Below are 16,720 nucleotides of genomic sequence, written 5' to 3'. Positions count from 1 at the left end.
GAACAATACGTGTTATTAATCAGCGATAGCAAAGTCAAAGATAAAACACTCACAGCTGATAACCGGCGAGGTGTCCTGGTGACCTGAAAACTGTTTGTCCTCGCAGCGCTCTTCATGCTCGTCTTTTTATGAGCGGCTGCAGGAGGTCCAGCCCCGGGACGCACGCCGCCGAGGCGTGATCGTTGCTCACACCCCGTCTCAGTCTTGGGACTCGAGGGTCATCGGGGCCACGTGATCCACACTGGTTTTTATAGCTGGTGTCCAGAGTCCACTTTTTCCACTTTAGTGTTAATCACTGTTTTCCTTCTTCATTTTTTTTTTCCCATCTTGTGTTTCCATCTTTTTTCAATAATTCTATAAAAAGTAAACGGAGCCTTTTTGAGTTTATTTTAGTGATATAGTGCGGTCAAGTCATGCGTAAACAGCGGGGTCCTGCGGAGTGCAGTCTGGTAATTTGTTTTGCATCATTAGACATGGATTCTCCATCTGTGTCACTTGGATGCAAAACAATTTTCCATTGAACAGCTAGAAGGGCTTTTATAAAGTGGGAATTTATGTTTTAGCAAGCTGTATTAAAGACACATAAATGACCTCTGTCCTGCTGATGCAAGCGTAATTTCCCCACATGGGTCAACGAGGCTTGGTCTCCTCTCTGCAGCCAGACATGTAGAGCATGCCTGCTACATGATTAGACCACAAGCACACTGGTCTGGTGGCAGAAGCCATTGCACAACTCAAAGGTTTCACAATACATCGCCAGTAACACTGACGTGAGGAATATCTCTGCTATCTTTAAAAGGGAAGGTCAAGTTGACCTCGTGGATGGTCGTGCTGCTGACCTCGACTGACCTCAGTCAGAGCTTCGGACGACAAACTGAGAAGATAAACTGTAAAGATCTCATCACACATCAACGCCTATCTCAAACTCTGTAATCAGCAAACTGATGGGGGGAAACTTTGCTCCACAATAAGAGTAATTTTTTTTTTTTCAAGAAATATTAGAGCATTTATTTATGACACAGAAATGAGTAAATTGTTTATGTTCAAAACTACAAGCAGCTTCAAAACAATAAAATACAGAACCAGTACGCTAGAATAAAAAAAACACAACATAACGCTCATGTCAACATGAAGGTGATGAAGCATGTTTTAGATAAAAGGAAGTTACTTCACCCACAACTGTTTTACCAGAAGTCAAAGAAACAAACAACTGAGGTGAAGCACAAGAAAACAAACAAAACAAACAAAAAAAAACAGCAGAATTCCAGTTTTAGAGAAAACAGGACTTTTTTGTTTTGTTTCCTTTTTCTTTTTGTAGTGGTATCTGGAGATCATCATCGAGAGTCAATAGACGGCATAGTGAGGTGAGAAAGGCTGCGTACGACGTGGCGCTCAGTAATTCATGCCACCGTATCCGGAGTACGAGCCCTGGTTCTGTCCTCCGAAGCCCTGGTACATGTTGTATCCCTGCTGGGTCCCCCAGGACGACTGGTTCCCCCAACCTGTGGAAGTCAATCACACGGAGACGGTTTATATTTGTTATTCTACGACGGATCATTTTTTACAGCGTAAACTCCAATATGAAGGAAGGAAAGGGTTCTTGCTCACTGTAGTTGTTGTATCCTTGTCCCCCGGTCACGGAGCTGGGGTAGGCCGTGCTGTACATGGAGTAGTTTCCTCCTTGGCTCTCGGTCTGACCTTGCGTCAGCATCTTCTTCTTCTCGTCTCCGTAGCCGTAGCTGTACGGGCTCTCCTGGTCGGCGGGCGGAGGCATCGACTGGTAGCCCTCCGTCTTCACGGCGCTGGTGTTGGCGACGGGCGGTGCGGCGTAGGCGGTGCCGCTCTCGGGGTAAAAGGTGCCGTAGCTGACGTCGCCGGCCGCGCTGCTGCTGAAGCCGGGACTTTTTGTAGCAGCGCTGGCGGCGGTATTATCGTACAGATTATCTGGAAGACAGTTCAAAAAAAAGAAAAAAGACGAGTGTCACTGCTGTGTAAAATCAAATGTCTCGAACTCCTCCTACTCTTTATTTTAACGATGACATGCTACTGATGTTTTTTTTCCCCCATAACTGAACAATCAGACAATTCTATTTTTTGAATAATAGTTTAGTCTATAATTCATCTAATCTCAGGATTCACATTATTCCTTTGTCAACAAAATTATTTTACAAAAAAAAATAGAGCAGCAACACACAATGTCTTCTAAATCGAACTATACGAAATAAAAGTCTGACTTACTTAATCCCAGACCTGTTTACAAATGCTCCAGTGAGAGCTAAATACTGATTTAGTTTTGGTCGTTACTGTCACTACTCCGGCAGCAGATGGCTACTGCACACGTGTGTCCTTCAAAATAAAAGCGGCACAGCAGAAATTATGTGAATTTATGAAATAAAAGTTTTGTCAGTTTTTTTTTCTTTTTTTCTTTCCATGCACATATACATAGCTCACTTTTTGTCGTCACGAACCACGAGTTGAGATCCATCAGTCTAAATAATGTCCAATCACAGTTTCTAAGAGCAAAAGGTCGGCATATTTGAATTGCTTGTTTTGTCCAAACAGTAGTCAAAAAACACATAAATGTTCCGTTTATTGTGACAGAAGACATAAAATATTCACATCAGCTAAACTAAAACCAATTAATGTGTGATTGTTAAATTTGTTGGCAACTTTCTTGTGTAAGATGACAGAAGCAGTACAGTTTGAAACATGCAACACAGCACAAATATATCCAGTTTTTAGCTTTCAACATCACTGTAAAATAAACTAAGTTGGTTTTTCTTAAGGTATAATCAGTATATAAAAAATATATATATAAAAAAAAAAAACTAAAAAAAAACGAACACTAAAATCTAAAGCAGAGCTAACGGAGACATTGAGGTACTTACGATAGCCTGTGGCAGTGTTGCTCTCATAACTGTAGTTTGCTTTTAAAATAAAAAGGAAAGATATGAATATTTAGTTGATTTCCTTACGGGTGTTTGGTGCTCGTTGTACATGTTTAAAGGGTGTTGTGTTGTCCTTACTCTTGTTGTAGCTGGGTCCCGAGGTAAACTCTCTGCCTCGTCCCCTCCCCCGGCCCCCTCTGTTGGGACCCCAGCCGCGGGAGCCCGAGTCCGAGGGGATGCCACGGATCGTGCCGAATCCCGGGATGTGCTGTTGGACGAATGGCAGAAAGTTAAAAAAATAATAATTCAAATGGAGCGCAGTTTGTGAGGATCACTGGAAAGATAAATTACCATGTCGGTGTACGTGACCTTCTTCTTTACAGCGTTTCTGTTGGCGTTTAACGCTCCGTCGTCGTCTGGGAAGAGCTTCTCCAGAGCGGCGAGGGCGGCGTAAGCCTTCGCTTCCTTCTTATTGGAGCCTCTACCTTTGAACTTCTGCCCATCGACTTCCACCTGAGAAAAATCAAGAGTTTTAAAATCAACATGCTTTATTTTCCGAGTGTTTTTGTTGTTGTTTTATGACTTGATAGATCGATATCTGAACCCCCGTGAGATTTTTTTGTTCAATGAGGAAAAAAAAAAAAAAAAAAAGCCAAAAATGTTGTCATAGTTCTCCTTGAAATATTTTATTAATTCAGTTTTAGTTGTGTTTTCATCCCGGCGAGTATTTTTTTTTTTTTTTTTTAAATGAGTACTTTTCATCATTTTTGTTGACAAAATGAACGCTGGCTTTCACGTTAAAAAAAAAAAGAGAAAAGAAAGTGGAGGCAGGTGAGGAAAAAGGCGGACAGCGCAGCCACGTCCTCAAGGTACATGAATATTTGTTTGGTTCAGTCCCAGCGTGGCCTCACTGGAATCCAATAGACGGCAACCCATCGGGACAGACAACTTTAATCCCCGGGATTAAACTACTATCATTGGATCATTGGATTACTGTGTTTGTGAAGAAAACATAAAAACCCAGTGATTCTCCTGCAAGTGCGAAAGATTTCTCTGAAAGATCTTGAAGCGGATTCGTGGATGTGCGTGTTCATGTGCTTTCTGTTTCGGTTGGTCCCGCTGAGTGTCCATCACAGACCATATGCTGTCTAAAATCTGGTCCAGAATAATAGAGCACACGGAATAATTTATCCAGTAGTGTGATGTTAATCCCGCTCAAATGAGGTTTAAAAGTCAGCAGTGAGAATATTTCCAAATCCTACACACAGCAGCTTTCATGCATTACAAATGTGGAAATCTTTAGTGGACTCTACAGTTGTATTTTTCTAGATTAGACGTATTAACACGTTAATGCTGCACAGGGTCACTTCCTACTTGAAAAACTGAGGTTTAAATAACAAAAAATAGAAACCTTCTGATGGTCTGTTAAGTCTTGATCTGTTCACGTGCTAACTGTTACGACTGCGGTCTAATATGAGTATTTTTATTTGTTATGAACTTTTGTGTTTTCCTTTATTGATCCTGGTTCCGGTTTTTAAAGTTATTTTCCTTAAGATAGAATTGTTTTGTTTGTTGTTTAGGCTTCAGTTCACCCCAAAGACAAACGTAACTTCAGTCCACTTACATTTGTGTGAATATATTGAAAATAAATTGCCGTGGGCTGAAATCTCATCTATTTCTTCCTGTGGGGGAAGACGGATCGCGGTTTCCTGTTGTGTCTCGGCCACCTATAGATGGTGCATATCAATAACTGCCGACTCACCTCCATGACAAAGCACTTTTCGTGGGATCCCCCCGTCTCTGCGGACAGCTCGTACTTCAGGCTGCGACGCTTCTCGTTCAGCTCCATCACCGGGTTCTTGCCATGTTTAGTCAGGATGGGACCCTGACCGCTCTGTTCACAGCAGGGACACAAACACTGGCTGTTAAATGTAGAACCGGCTTTTTGAAATCTCTGAGGAAAGGGATTTTTTTTCATTATATAACTGCAGGACTCCACAGGAAACGCTGGTACGTACATCTTCTGACGTGGTCGAGGTCGCGGCAGCAGCTTTAACCGACTCCTGGCATCCTTCAGTCTCACTGCTGGACTCAGATTTAGGCTCTGAGCCGGTTGGAAGACCAAGATCCTGCAGGACCTGTGAGTGACAAGTCAAAACATGAAATAAATAAATAAATCGCTCGCTCACTCACCCACTTACTCACAAACAACAAAACAGCAGAACACAGCTGAGTGGAAGCAGAGACGCCCCCCCCCCCCCACCCACTCACAAACAACAACAACAAAACAGCAGAACACAGCTGAGTGGAAGCAGAGACGCCCCCCCCCCCCCCCACTCACTCACTCACTCACAAACAACAACAACAAAACAGCAGAACACAGCTGAGTGGAAGCAGAGACGCCCCCCCCCCCCACACCCACTCACTCACTCACAAACAACAACAACAAAACAGCAGAACACAGCTGAGTGGAAGCAGAGACGCCCCCCCCCCCCCCCCCCACACCCACACCCACTCACAAACAACAACAACAAAACAGCAGAACACAGCTGAGTGGAAGTTTGAAATAATGTTTTCCATCACCTTAAATCTGGGTTTTACTTTTTGTAAGCGATGTGTTGAGGCACCAAGATGCAGGTAAAAACAGACACACAGACTTCTCTCTTCACAGCTACACGACCTCAGCAGCAGAAGTTGGTCTTTTTTGAGTAGCTTTTTGCTTGAACATTTGAATTATACGTCATCGTCTACTTGGGGTGACAAAGGTAAAAAAAAAAAAAAGTGGAAGCACAGACTCTATTGAGGATCTTGTATATATAAAAAGAAAAAAGTTTGTTGGCTTCTCTGAAGATTTATTTGCCATCCGCACACATACAGGTCAGAGATCTGTCTGTTAACTGAACTGTGTAATGTTAGTTTGCTGCAGGTTGACCAGCTCTTCCTCTGCCGTGCTGCTCAGTCTGGCTATCAACCTAATGTTAGAGCTCGCGGTGTAGCATGCCAACTACAAAGGCTGCTTTTAAAAGAAAAACTAAAACGTGTGGAGGCAGCACATCACAGACCAACTCAGAAGCTGCTCCGTTGATGGGAGCATAAAAACAAAAGGCAGCTTTGCCAGTTTTAGTATTAACTCTTGGAGTCTGTAATAAAAAAAAGAGCAGTGCAAGAGGCCCAGAGGAGCTGACGAGCTAACAAGCATGGAGATATATTTTGGTGCCAGATCAGTGAGAGCTCTTGTAAACAGTTATGAGTGGATAAGTAACAATGAAATTGTACTAAGGATTACGTGTTTATTATACGGTTAATGTGGTCAATCTTTTTACACCTCTGGAAAATAGTGCTCTATCGAGTAACAGCACGAAGGGCGACTGGTTTTTCAGATTTCCATCAAAATCCTGGAGGCCAAAGGACAAACCTGGAACCAGGCAGGTCACCATGACGATGGGCGAGTTTTAATCCTCCGATTATTATTCAGACAAAGTATGTTTGATTATTAATGCTCCAAGTCCTATTATGTTCAATAGATGAGTAAATAGATGTAGGTTTAAGGTTTTTAATTGCTGCGGTCAATTTGACTCTAAACATAAAAGATGTCAGCTTATTTTAACATAATATTTGGGTTAATTTCTATTTCAATAGAAGTGCTCAGGGTTTATGTCTTTCATGAGTAGCTCACAGGGTCTTCCAGTTCGGCATCACCTCATCACACTGTTTAATAAACACATTTAATTTAACATCAGAAAAATAATTACAAGTGGCAGCTTTTAAAGATTTTAAACTCTGTACTATTTAATAACTTTCTGTATTTAACAAACTGTTTGTAGTCAATAGATTTTTTTAAATACATATTTCTAATGAATTCACTCTTATATACATTTTTTTAGTGCACGTGCTGTTTTGTAGAGATGGAAAATGACAAGAAGACTTCCACTGCTACGGTCACGTTATTTCCTGTCAACTGCAGAACTTCAGGACGTCTGCAGACCGGTTCTCTTGAATAAGTCAGTAAACTATAACAGTAATTCAGGGCAACAAACGCGTGAACCAACAAAAACAGGTTGATCAGAGCTCATCAGGCTCTTTCAGAAACTAGTTTCTATACTATTTTCTGGAAATAAAAATACAGCAGTCTTGCCTTGGTGGCTACATTAAGCTTGGCAGCTCGTTTGGATGACCCCGTTGCCTCGTACGTCTTCCCATTCAGGTCCACAGCCATGGTAAAGACCGGCTCGTGGACCGGACCGGTCTGAGACGTAAGTCGGTACTCCAGGCCGGGTCTGTACTGGTTCAGACGCATCACAGCATTCATGCTAAGATCATCTGTGACTACGGGAAAAGAAACGGGTCAAGAAAAGGCAGGAACAGAAACAAATAAATTTTAGGATTAGCCGAACAAAACAAAGAAGAGTTTATTTGGAACTATTTTGTCATTTCAAAATGGGCACAGGGGCTCCGATGTTGTCTTTAACCTCTGATTTTGCTGATGACAGAGATTCCTTAAGGGGCAGTGGATGAGTACTATTAAATGTGACAGTAAAAAGTTCAACCAAGAAACAGGCCTCAGATATTCATTACTGACGTGATGTCCTCTGAAAGCGCTTCTGGAACTTGAGAAACTTCCTCTGTTTGCTGTTGAGATGCGACTCCTCATCTTCTTTCTCCACCTCCGAGTACGATCTTTTGGCTGGCAGGTTGAAGTGTTCGGGGATCTGGGCTGCAGGAACCAACAGAAACGAGCCTGAGAACAGACCTTCTGATGAACGTGTTTAACGGTACTAGACCATCGCCTACCTGTACCGTCTCCCAATGACTTCCGTGGCTTTATAGGTCTGCCGTCTCTCCCCAAGACTTTGTGGATTTGTCCAAATGCACACAGTCTCAAAGCAAACTAAAGGAAAACATAAAGTTGATGCACTATTTCATTGGTTTACAGACATTGGTGTTCGTCCGTCTGTACGCTTCTTCTTACCTGAGCACTTTGCGTGATGTCTTCACGCTGCTGCACGCTCAGATTCGCCGTGGCGTCCACCGGATCCTTCTCGCACGGATCTTTGATTCCAGGACCATCTTTGCACACATGCAGTTAAATGTGCACATTAATCTCCGTGTAATCGAACAAATGTTACGTGCTAGTTTGAAAACTCAAATATAATCTCACCTTCCAAGAGGATGCCGGAGGCAACACACTCTAAAACCCTGCGGAGGGACTCGCCGACTCCCAGCGGCCTCTCGGCTGTACCGAGAGACTTCTCCACCAGCAGCTCGAGAGGCTATTTGGAGACAAGAGAACAAATATGAGCACAACTTATCAATACGATGCTCATATAAAACAAAAAGGGTCACGCCGGTTCAGGATGGGAGCATCTGAAACGAGCCACGTTATTTCCTCTGTGCAGATGAATCGGTTTTCCTCACCCATCCTGAAAGCGGCGTCCAGGTGGGAACACGGTTACACAAGTCCCTCAGGATTCGGATCACGACGACGGCAGAAGTCAGGTCGTTGACTTTGGCCTGGGGACACAAACGGAAGCTGGTTCAGTTAGACGAGCTGCTGCCTCTGACGCCAGCTCACCCCTGTGCTTTCTGGGTTTCCACGAAACGATTCAGAAAACAAAGCAAGCACAGAATGGTCAGAAGTGCTGAGCCTTCTCCAGATCAACCACTGCTTAAAAAAACCCCTCAATTTTAGGCTTATTTACGACCTTCGTTGCGCAGTGGTGGAGTTGAAATTGAGAGAGCTCAGTCTCAAAGTGTATGCTCGTGTAGATTCCAATGATTTATCCAAATGTGTCATTGGCACGGGTCAGCAGACCCTTTAACTCTTCCCAAAACTCTCAAAGTTTGACATTTTATGTAGATTATGAACTACATCAACTAGAACTGAGAGCAGTTTAAAAACTCTTACTGTCTCTATATCATTCAAGGAAACAGTTGAACCTTATGTACAAATAAGGACGTGAATGCAAACCTGGAACCACTTGGCGTGGCGGAGAGACGCCAAGGCAGTTAGGCATTTCTGCCTGTCCAGAACGTCCGGCGGATCGATGACTGTTCGCGTTTCTATTGACGAGGATGGGTAGGAAGAAAAGGTACAGTTTGACCAAGGGGGTCGGCTCTGTCTTGCAGCTCAGGGAGTAGCAGCTTTTTCCCCAAACCATTAGCGGCAGGGAAAAGGGGGTCCCACGTGTCTAACGTGTAAATCTTTGGTCCCGGTTACCGTAACAGTCACCTGGCATTGATCTCATCTGACTTTTTCCACAGTGTGTGAACGTGGAAGTAAAAAGACTGTCAGAGAGATGCAGTAGTGTTTACTGTATGTGCACTGCACTTCAATTACGACCCCCCCCTTCCCTCAGCCCCCCGGCTTGGGTTTGCTGCTCCCCCCCTCCTCCTGAGACAGTTTGTCCAGTTGGTCAAAGGTCCACCGTTCCTAAAAACTTGACAAACTAAAAGGGAGTCAGTTGTGAATCACAAGCATTGAGAGAAACTTCACGTCTGACCCACACTGCAGCAAAACTGATGAGCCCCTGACCAAAGAAGTGTTTCCAACCTTCCATAAGGCCTGTTTAAAGCCAAAGAGCCATACCAGCCATGGGCAAGTTTTAGCTCATTTTTCCGGGAATATAATCTCTTGCCAGTAAAGGCTGCTGATTTATGCTCCACCACAATAAGGAGTGTAGCTTAAGTTACTGGAAAGATTAACAACAGTAGTTAAGTATGCTCCCAACAGAGCTGAATGGTAATGGCAGTAATTATACTCACAATAACATTGAATTGAAATGAAATGATAATTATTGAGAATATGTGAACATTGTTTTAAAAGTTGGAATTAAAATACATTTAAAATGTGCAAATAATCAAATAAAAGTAATTCCACGCATGAAATGAGCGTTTTCTTAAAGCAAATATAACTTAAATCAACAATTGTAGTATGTAACACTAATAATAATAATACTCGTGCCAAATGGTACCAATACCTTGACTTTAATCCTGGTTTATGAACAATGCTTTTTTTGCTACAAATTTGAAAGAAAATTACGGATTAACATTACAGTGCAAATCTTAAATTTTCCTGCAGTTCAGAGGGCGGCGGTGTAAACTAGGTTGTCTTCTGTAGCTATAATTTACTGATGTTTATGAATGCCTAACATTAAAGCTGTGGCTAGATGCTACAATACAGGTTCAAATGTGTTATTATTTAGGTTATTTTGGTGGTTAACTCAATCAATGAAAGAAGAAAATATGTGAATTATATAAATGGTTGGTAAGAAAACCATTTCAATAATCCTGAGATCTCGCTCATCTGTCCTGAGAGATAAACCACCGAGTTGATTGTTCCTGGACTCAGACGATCCATAGAAACCAGGATTTATCCTAAAACGATAAAGTCTGAATGATTGTGGAGCCTAATTTATGATCATAAACATTCATTAGTTATTATAAATGTGTAATCCCAGTGTACAGTGTAAGTAAATGGACTAAAACTGCACAGAGACCGGTATGGTTCTGCATGTGGGGCTTCAGAAACTCCCCCCGACCTTAAAATAAACTCACTTTAGACTCAGTGTGAGCCGAGTAAATTCAGCTCACGAATGTAAACTCCACAAACACTCCACTAACCACAACATGCATCTATATGCACACAATAATTTGTCTGTCTCTACTTTCTTTTTTATAAATATTTTGATCCCTTATCATTTTAATCATCTTAAGAGAAGCCACGGACACATCCTCACTTCAGATCAGTTTTGCTGCAGCTGGTTCCAAATGTACATGTTTAGCATCAAGGACATGCAATACGCGCTTTAACTGGACATTTTCTCTTTTTTTTCAAAGCCTTGACTTTAGAATGAAAACAATAATAAACAACGTTGTTTTTTTTTATGACTGGAGCATTGTCATTAACAACATGGGCAGCAGGTATCAGCGACTGCAGAGGAAATGTAGTGCTGCAAAACGGCAGTTTATTCAAAGAAGTGAAGAGCCAACGGGATGCTGTTGGTTGTTCACTTGCGTCGGTCTGAGACAGTCACTGTACAAACTCCACTGAGGCTTAATGAGATGGACAATTTAAGAGGCGTTTCCGTGGAGTTGTGAATCAGTGGAGCGGCACAGCGACTGCACGCTGAGAACACCCAGATCAGGCCTGTGGTAGCTGATGTGTAGTTGGAGGCTGCACAAACATACGCACCTTCTTCTGCAGTGTTTTCATCTTCTTCTTCTGCAGTTTCTTCTTTCAGAGTTTTTTCTTCTTCTTGTTGTTCTTCTGCAGTTTCTTCTGCAGTTTCTTCTTCCTCTTCTCCTTCAGCAGATTTAATCTCTTGTATTGTCCGGACCAGAGGTGATGTCACGTGGATAATGAGAGTCATGACCGACTCCTTGGTGCTGGTCACGACGATCGCTGCGTCCACTGGACACGAGCTCACTGCGTACGTCCCGGCTGAAAGCGTCTGTGAGAAAAGTTGAACAAAAAGTGAGGAATGTAAAAGAAACAACCTAATTCTGAATCTGTAAAATAGAGAATGCCATCAAACAGCTGAGAGGCTGTCCCCCGTTCTCTCACCTCCAGCTGTTCAGTCAGCTTCTCGGCCACTTGTTGAAGCAGAGTGACGGTTGGCTTGTTGGCACAAAGCAGCACCAGCTCCAGGTCTTTGTCTCCCTTCAGCAGGAGTCCTTTCGCCACCAGGCCGACTCTCATAACGCCACGCAGGAGACGCTCTTTGGTATCATTACCGGCGCTGCTACGCGAGGAGAAAAAGACTGTGAGAGCCGTCCGACACCATTACCGATCGCTGGGTAAAACCACCGCAGAACCAGTCGAGCTCCCCGCTCGCTTACCTGCCGGTCTCGGCTGTTTCTTTGTCGTCTTTCGGAGCTTCCATCTGGTCGGCGACCGTCTTCAGAGCGAATTCAACGTGGGAGACGATCGTCTGCACGGCTTCCAGCTCCTCTCCCGACGGGTACACTTCGTTGTGTTTGGCCATCACGTGCCGATCGTGTCCCGTGAGCACTTTGGGGGATGAGGTTTCCTTAAATGTGAAAAGAGAAAAAGGTTTAGGTTTATTTTATATTATTATTTATATAAAAGTATTTCATAATGAAATTAAAGCAGTCTGTGCAATTCTTCCTTGTTTTACGTCAACTCGGATGTGTTCCGGTGAAATACATTATATGAATAATAAAAAAAAATTTAAAAAAATGAATTGGGAAGTGCATGATTAAAAACATTTTGAAAAAAAGGAACAACATGCACAGGATTCAGCTTTCATGCAAGAGGAAGAACAATCTTTTTATACAGGAAAATAAAATGGGGACGGAAAACTTTAGATGTTAAATTTGACAATGGAAGAAGAAGAAGAAGAAGAAGTGAGCTAAATGGCTTAAATTAAAAGAAGATGGAGGATTGTGAAGATTTATTGATTTCGCAGGTTAAAGACGAACCTCATGATGATGATTATCCTCGATATTCTCTATAGCAGCGATGTAGTCGTGATACTGTCTCAGCTCCTCCTCATAGCACAGGCAGTCGTACCAGTAACGCAGCTCCTCATATCTGGAATAAAAAATTAAAAAAGACAGATGATGAAAAGGTGTTCAGGTCCAAACAGGTGCAGGGACAATGAAGACATTCAACCGTTATCAATCCCCTTTAAGGTTTAACTGCTGTGACAGTAAAAGTAGTTTCAGCACAATAACGAACCCCTCAACAATGTCATATGTTACTCTTAAATGTAGACCGATGCGTTCAAGATAAAATAAGATTAGACTTTATTGGCTGCAATCTGGACAGCGGAGGAGGACGCTGAGGAAACTATTATCCATATTGGATAATCCTGACCAGATACGGGAGATCGTTCCCGATACGGGAGATCGTTCCCAATACGGGAGATCGTTCCTGATACAGGAGATCATTACTGATACAGGAGATCATTCCTGATACGGGAGATCGTTCCCGATACAGGAGATCTTCCCGATACGGGAGATCGTTCCCGATACGGGAGATCGTTCCCGATACGGGAGATCGTTCCTGATACGGGAGATCATTACTGATACGGGAGATCGTTCCTGATACGGGAGATCATTCCAGATAGAGGAGATCGTTCCCGATACGGGAGATCGTTCCCGATACGGGAGATCGTTCCTGATACGGGAGATCATTACTGATACAGGAGATCGTTCCCGATACAGGAGATCGTTCCCGATACAGGAGATCATTCCCGATACAGGAGATCATTCCCGATACAGGAGATCGTTCCCGATACAGGAGATCATTCCAGATACAGGAGATCATTCCAGATACAGGAGATCATTCCAGATACAGGAGATCATTACTGATACAGGAGATCATTCCAGATACAGGAGATCATTCCAGATACAGGAGATCATTCCCGATACAGGAGATCATTCCCGATACAGGAGATCATTCCCGATACAGGAGATCATTCCCGATACAGGAGATCGTTCCCGATACAGGAGATCGTTCCCGATACAGGAGATCATTCCAGATACAGGAGATCATTCCAGATACAGGAGATCGTTCCAGATACAGGAGATCATTCCAGATACAGGAGATCATTCCCGATACAGGAGATCATTCCCGATACGGGAGATCATTCCAGATACGGGAGATCATTCCCGATACAGGAGATCATTCCTGATACAGGAGATCATTCCCGATACAGGAGATCATTCCAGATACAGGAGATCGTTCCTGATACAGGAGATCATTCCTGATACAGGAGATCATTCCCGATACAGGAGATCGTTCCTGATACAGGAGATCATTCCCGATACAGGAGATCATTCCTGATACAGGAGATCATTCCCGATACAGGAGATCATTCCTGATACAGGAGATCATTCCTGATACAGGAGATCATTCCAGATACAGGAGATCATTCCTGCCCACTGCAATAAGACTGTACAATAACTCACCTCTGGCAAAATCCATCAAACAACAATAACACTGTTGGTTGTTGTCTGTTTTTCTTGGTTGTTTAAATAAAAATAAAAAGAACTTTGCACTACTGTTTAGTTAGTTTTAATTTAATTATTCAATTTTATTGTATATACTGTGCATTTTTATATTTAATATTTTTTACTGTTATTTTATTTCTTTCCTGTATCTATAAATGCTGCTGTAGCGAAAACATGTCCCCTTCTGGGATTAATGAAGTAAGTAAGTAAGTATTTATCTATCTATCTATCTATTGATCCCACAGTTGGGAAATTTAGTTGTCACAGCAGCAAGGAAAAACAGTTTGGAAACTGAGAAAAAGTTCCCATGCATTTGATGCGTTCTCGTACATTTGATGTGTTCTCGTACGTTTCATCTGTTCTCGTACGTTTGATGCGTTCTCGTACGTTTGATGCGTTCTCGTACGTTTGATGCGTTCTCGTACGTTTGATGCGTTCTCGTACGTTTCATCTGTTCTCGTACGTTTGATGCGTTCTCGTACGTTTCATCTGTTCTCGTACATTTTATCGGTTTCTCGTGCATCTCATTTCTGTTCTATATTTTTAAATGTTCCTTTATATCTCGTTTTTATGTGAAACACTGCATGCAATTCTCTTGCTGTGAAGCACATCGAGCTGCATTTCTTGCACGAAAGGTGCTGCACAAATGAAGTTTATAATTATATTTTTATCCATTAACTTCAAGTGAGATTTAAATGTTTAAATACTGCTTTTACATCATGTTGAATTCATCCGTGTAGTTTTCGTGTACCTGTCGAAGTCGTGCGGGAGGAGCCGGTGGCCCTCCTGGATCAGACTGTCCCAGTACAGCAGCTCCTCGTACGCCTGGTGCTCGTCCCACATCGGCCCTGCATTTGCCGCCATACTTCCACGACTGCCGGCCCGAAAGCTGTCACCTGTTTTATCAGCAAAAAAAAAACCAAAGAAAAAAGAAGAAGGTAGTCAGCATGATGCCGGAAGTGCAACAATAATAATAATAATAATAATAATAATAATAATAATAATAATTATCCCCTCAGGTGTAATGAATGACGTGACGTTAGCCACATGCATGTTGCACTGACAGCTAGCGTCGGCTCACTGAGTTCAGGTCGGCTTCGTGCTGCAGGTTCGTTCGTTCACTCGTTGTAAAATAAACGCGCATCAATTTAAACATCTTTGTCCAAAAATCACCGAGAACTTCTCCTCTGAATCCAGACAGCTAATGTTTGTAGCACTAGCCGATGACAGATTAAGCTAAATAGCTACCGTTAGCCAACATGCCGCTGCCGTCTTTGTAGAAATGTCGGTTTTCCGCGGAGCCGCAGATTTCCGTTCGCGGTTCGTTCGCGCGGTCGGTGCTCACCTTCGCGAGTGAACAGGTGTGCACCTTTAACGGTAACGCTGCTACCGTTTCGACGTCAGGCTCGTGAAGCGATGGGCCGGGCCTGCGCAGTATCGATCACTGGCGATTGCCCGCACAATGCATGCCGGGTAGATTTCTGTTCCACTTGCTCTGACGTCACTCAAACGAAAAACAGGGTTTTGTTTTTTTTCATACGGTTTTATGTTTTTATTAAGATTTAATAACTTGTTCACGAAGACGAAGAACAGTGGCCTGGTAAAAAAAATAACTCCATACACGTGGATGAATTGTTCGGCCGGAATAAACATGTATGATTGAGTTAATTCTTGAAGTAGGCTATTTTAAAAACACAAAAACCTCAGGTAAGTGGGATGTGAGGATTCTTAAAATAACATCTGTAAAGACTTGAAGTTATTGTCCTGAATTTCTTTCCTCTATATTTTATAAAAATAAATATAAATTTATTGCAATAAATAAATTTATAATATGATAAAATACATTAATGTTATAATTAATATTTTCCAATTATTTTTTAGTGATACAGGTCTCCTTAGCCGAGTCATATGTCGACAGCAGCAAACTGATTTACATCAGAATTCATGTAAAATGGAGAAATAACAGATTTCTTATGTAGCATTTCAATTGACCACACCATCATAATTAAACAATCAGGACACTATACAAGCAGATCTTTATCTCTGATGACATTTTATTGAATTTGAATCAGATCTAACACTGTGTGGGAGTTTCTGTATCTTCAGACTGAAGGCTGCTGGAAACTAACTGCAGCTTTCTGTCTCTGCTCCCTGCTGCTGCCTCCCTTTCAGACGAGGCACTGTTAATCTCAAATGAGCCAATATAAACAAGATAAACAAGCCAGTTAATAATCAGTGCCAACAAATCAGGCATACAGGAAAAAACTAAAAACTCTGGAGTTTTTGCCATTGTCTTTCTATTACAGCTGTTCTTACTGGACCAAAGTTAGCTGAACATCGGCACTGTAAGACAATTGGTGTGTATTTCTGTTCCACTGTATTTATTTAATTTGTTAAATATTGTGGCAGTTACAGACAAGCAAAGTCTTACATGACTCATTTCCCAAGTCTCACTGACTGGAGGATTGACGAGCAGACCGTCGGGGCAAGAAGGAAAAAATGTCACAGCTGCAGACCACGTGAATGTGGTTGGAAAGAAATAATGTTAATGAGGAAACAAGATAAAATAAGAAGCTTTAAACTGTTTCTTTTAAGGCATTTCACCTCGTTTTACTTACGTCAAAGCCAGAAGACTCGCCAAGACATTTAAAGCAGAACGCTGGAAATAGCGAGCCTGAATCACAACGATTTGTTTGAGGGTATTCTTGATTAAATAGGTTATTATATGCACGACCTTTGACCTTATTGATTCATCATTATCTATTGAAAGTAAAGTCCAAAATGACTCTGCAGGACAAATACTGAATCTTTTGGGGAAACAGAGAGCGCTGAGCAATAATTACCTCAAATTTATG

At 42.2% G+C, this 16,720-nt stretch overlaps 1 protein-coding gene across 6 annotated transcripts; it reads right to left on the bottom strand.

Moving 5' to 3' along the window:
- Window positions 1-977: 977 nt before the first annotated feature.
- On the bottom strand, window positions 978-15,317 carry LOC138208138 (interleukin enhancer-binding factor 3-like). Of its 6 annotated transcripts, none has more exons than XM_069165846.1 (20): window positions 15,211-15,317; window positions 14,617-14,761; window positions 12,330-12,441; window positions 11,727-11,917; window positions 11,452-11,629; window positions 11,080-11,338; window positions 8,857-8,948; window positions 8,304-8,399; window positions 8,047-8,158; window positions 7,858-7,955; window positions 7,680-7,776; window positions 7,468-7,602; window positions 7,024-7,214; window positions 4,907-5,026; window positions 4,651-4,782; window positions 3,240-3,401; window positions 3,027-3,156; window positions 2,889-2,927; window positions 1,609-1,944; window positions 978-1,502 (listed from the first exon to the last, which is right to left on the bottom strand). In XM_069165846.1, the coding sequence occupies exons 2-20, from the start codon at window positions 14,727-14,729 to the stop codon at window positions 1,393-1,395; spliced, it is 2,703 nt and encodes a 900-aa protein (XP_069021947.1). In that variant the 5' UTR covers window positions 14,730-14,761; window positions 15,211-15,317; the 3' UTR covers window positions 978-1,392. The 6 variants fall into 6 exon arrangements, with proteins under 6 accessions (XP_069021947.1, XP_069021943.1, XP_069021945.1 ...); XM_069165842.1 differs by lacking the exon at window positions 15,211-15,317 and adding an exon at window positions 15,114-15,203; XM_069165844.1 differs by lacking the exon at window positions 15,211-15,317 and adding an exon at window positions 15,114-15,203 and having other exon boundaries at window positions 7,024-7,208.
- Between the last annotated feature and the right edge of the window lie 1,403 nt (window positions 15,318-16,720).

Source organism: Embiotoca jacksoni, unplaced genomic scaffold (assembly GCF_022577435.1).
Source record: "Embiotoca jacksoni isolate LCO1_2020_lvr unplaced genomic scaffold, fEmbJac1.0.p SCAF_36, whole genome shotgun sequence".
Classification (NCBI taxonomy): Eukaryota; Metazoa; Chordata; class Actinopteri; family Embiotocidae; genus Embiotoca; species Embiotoca jacksoni.
The sequence above is the reverse complement of the archived record's forward strand: the minus strand, read 5'-3'. Positions and strand labels throughout refer to the sequence as shown.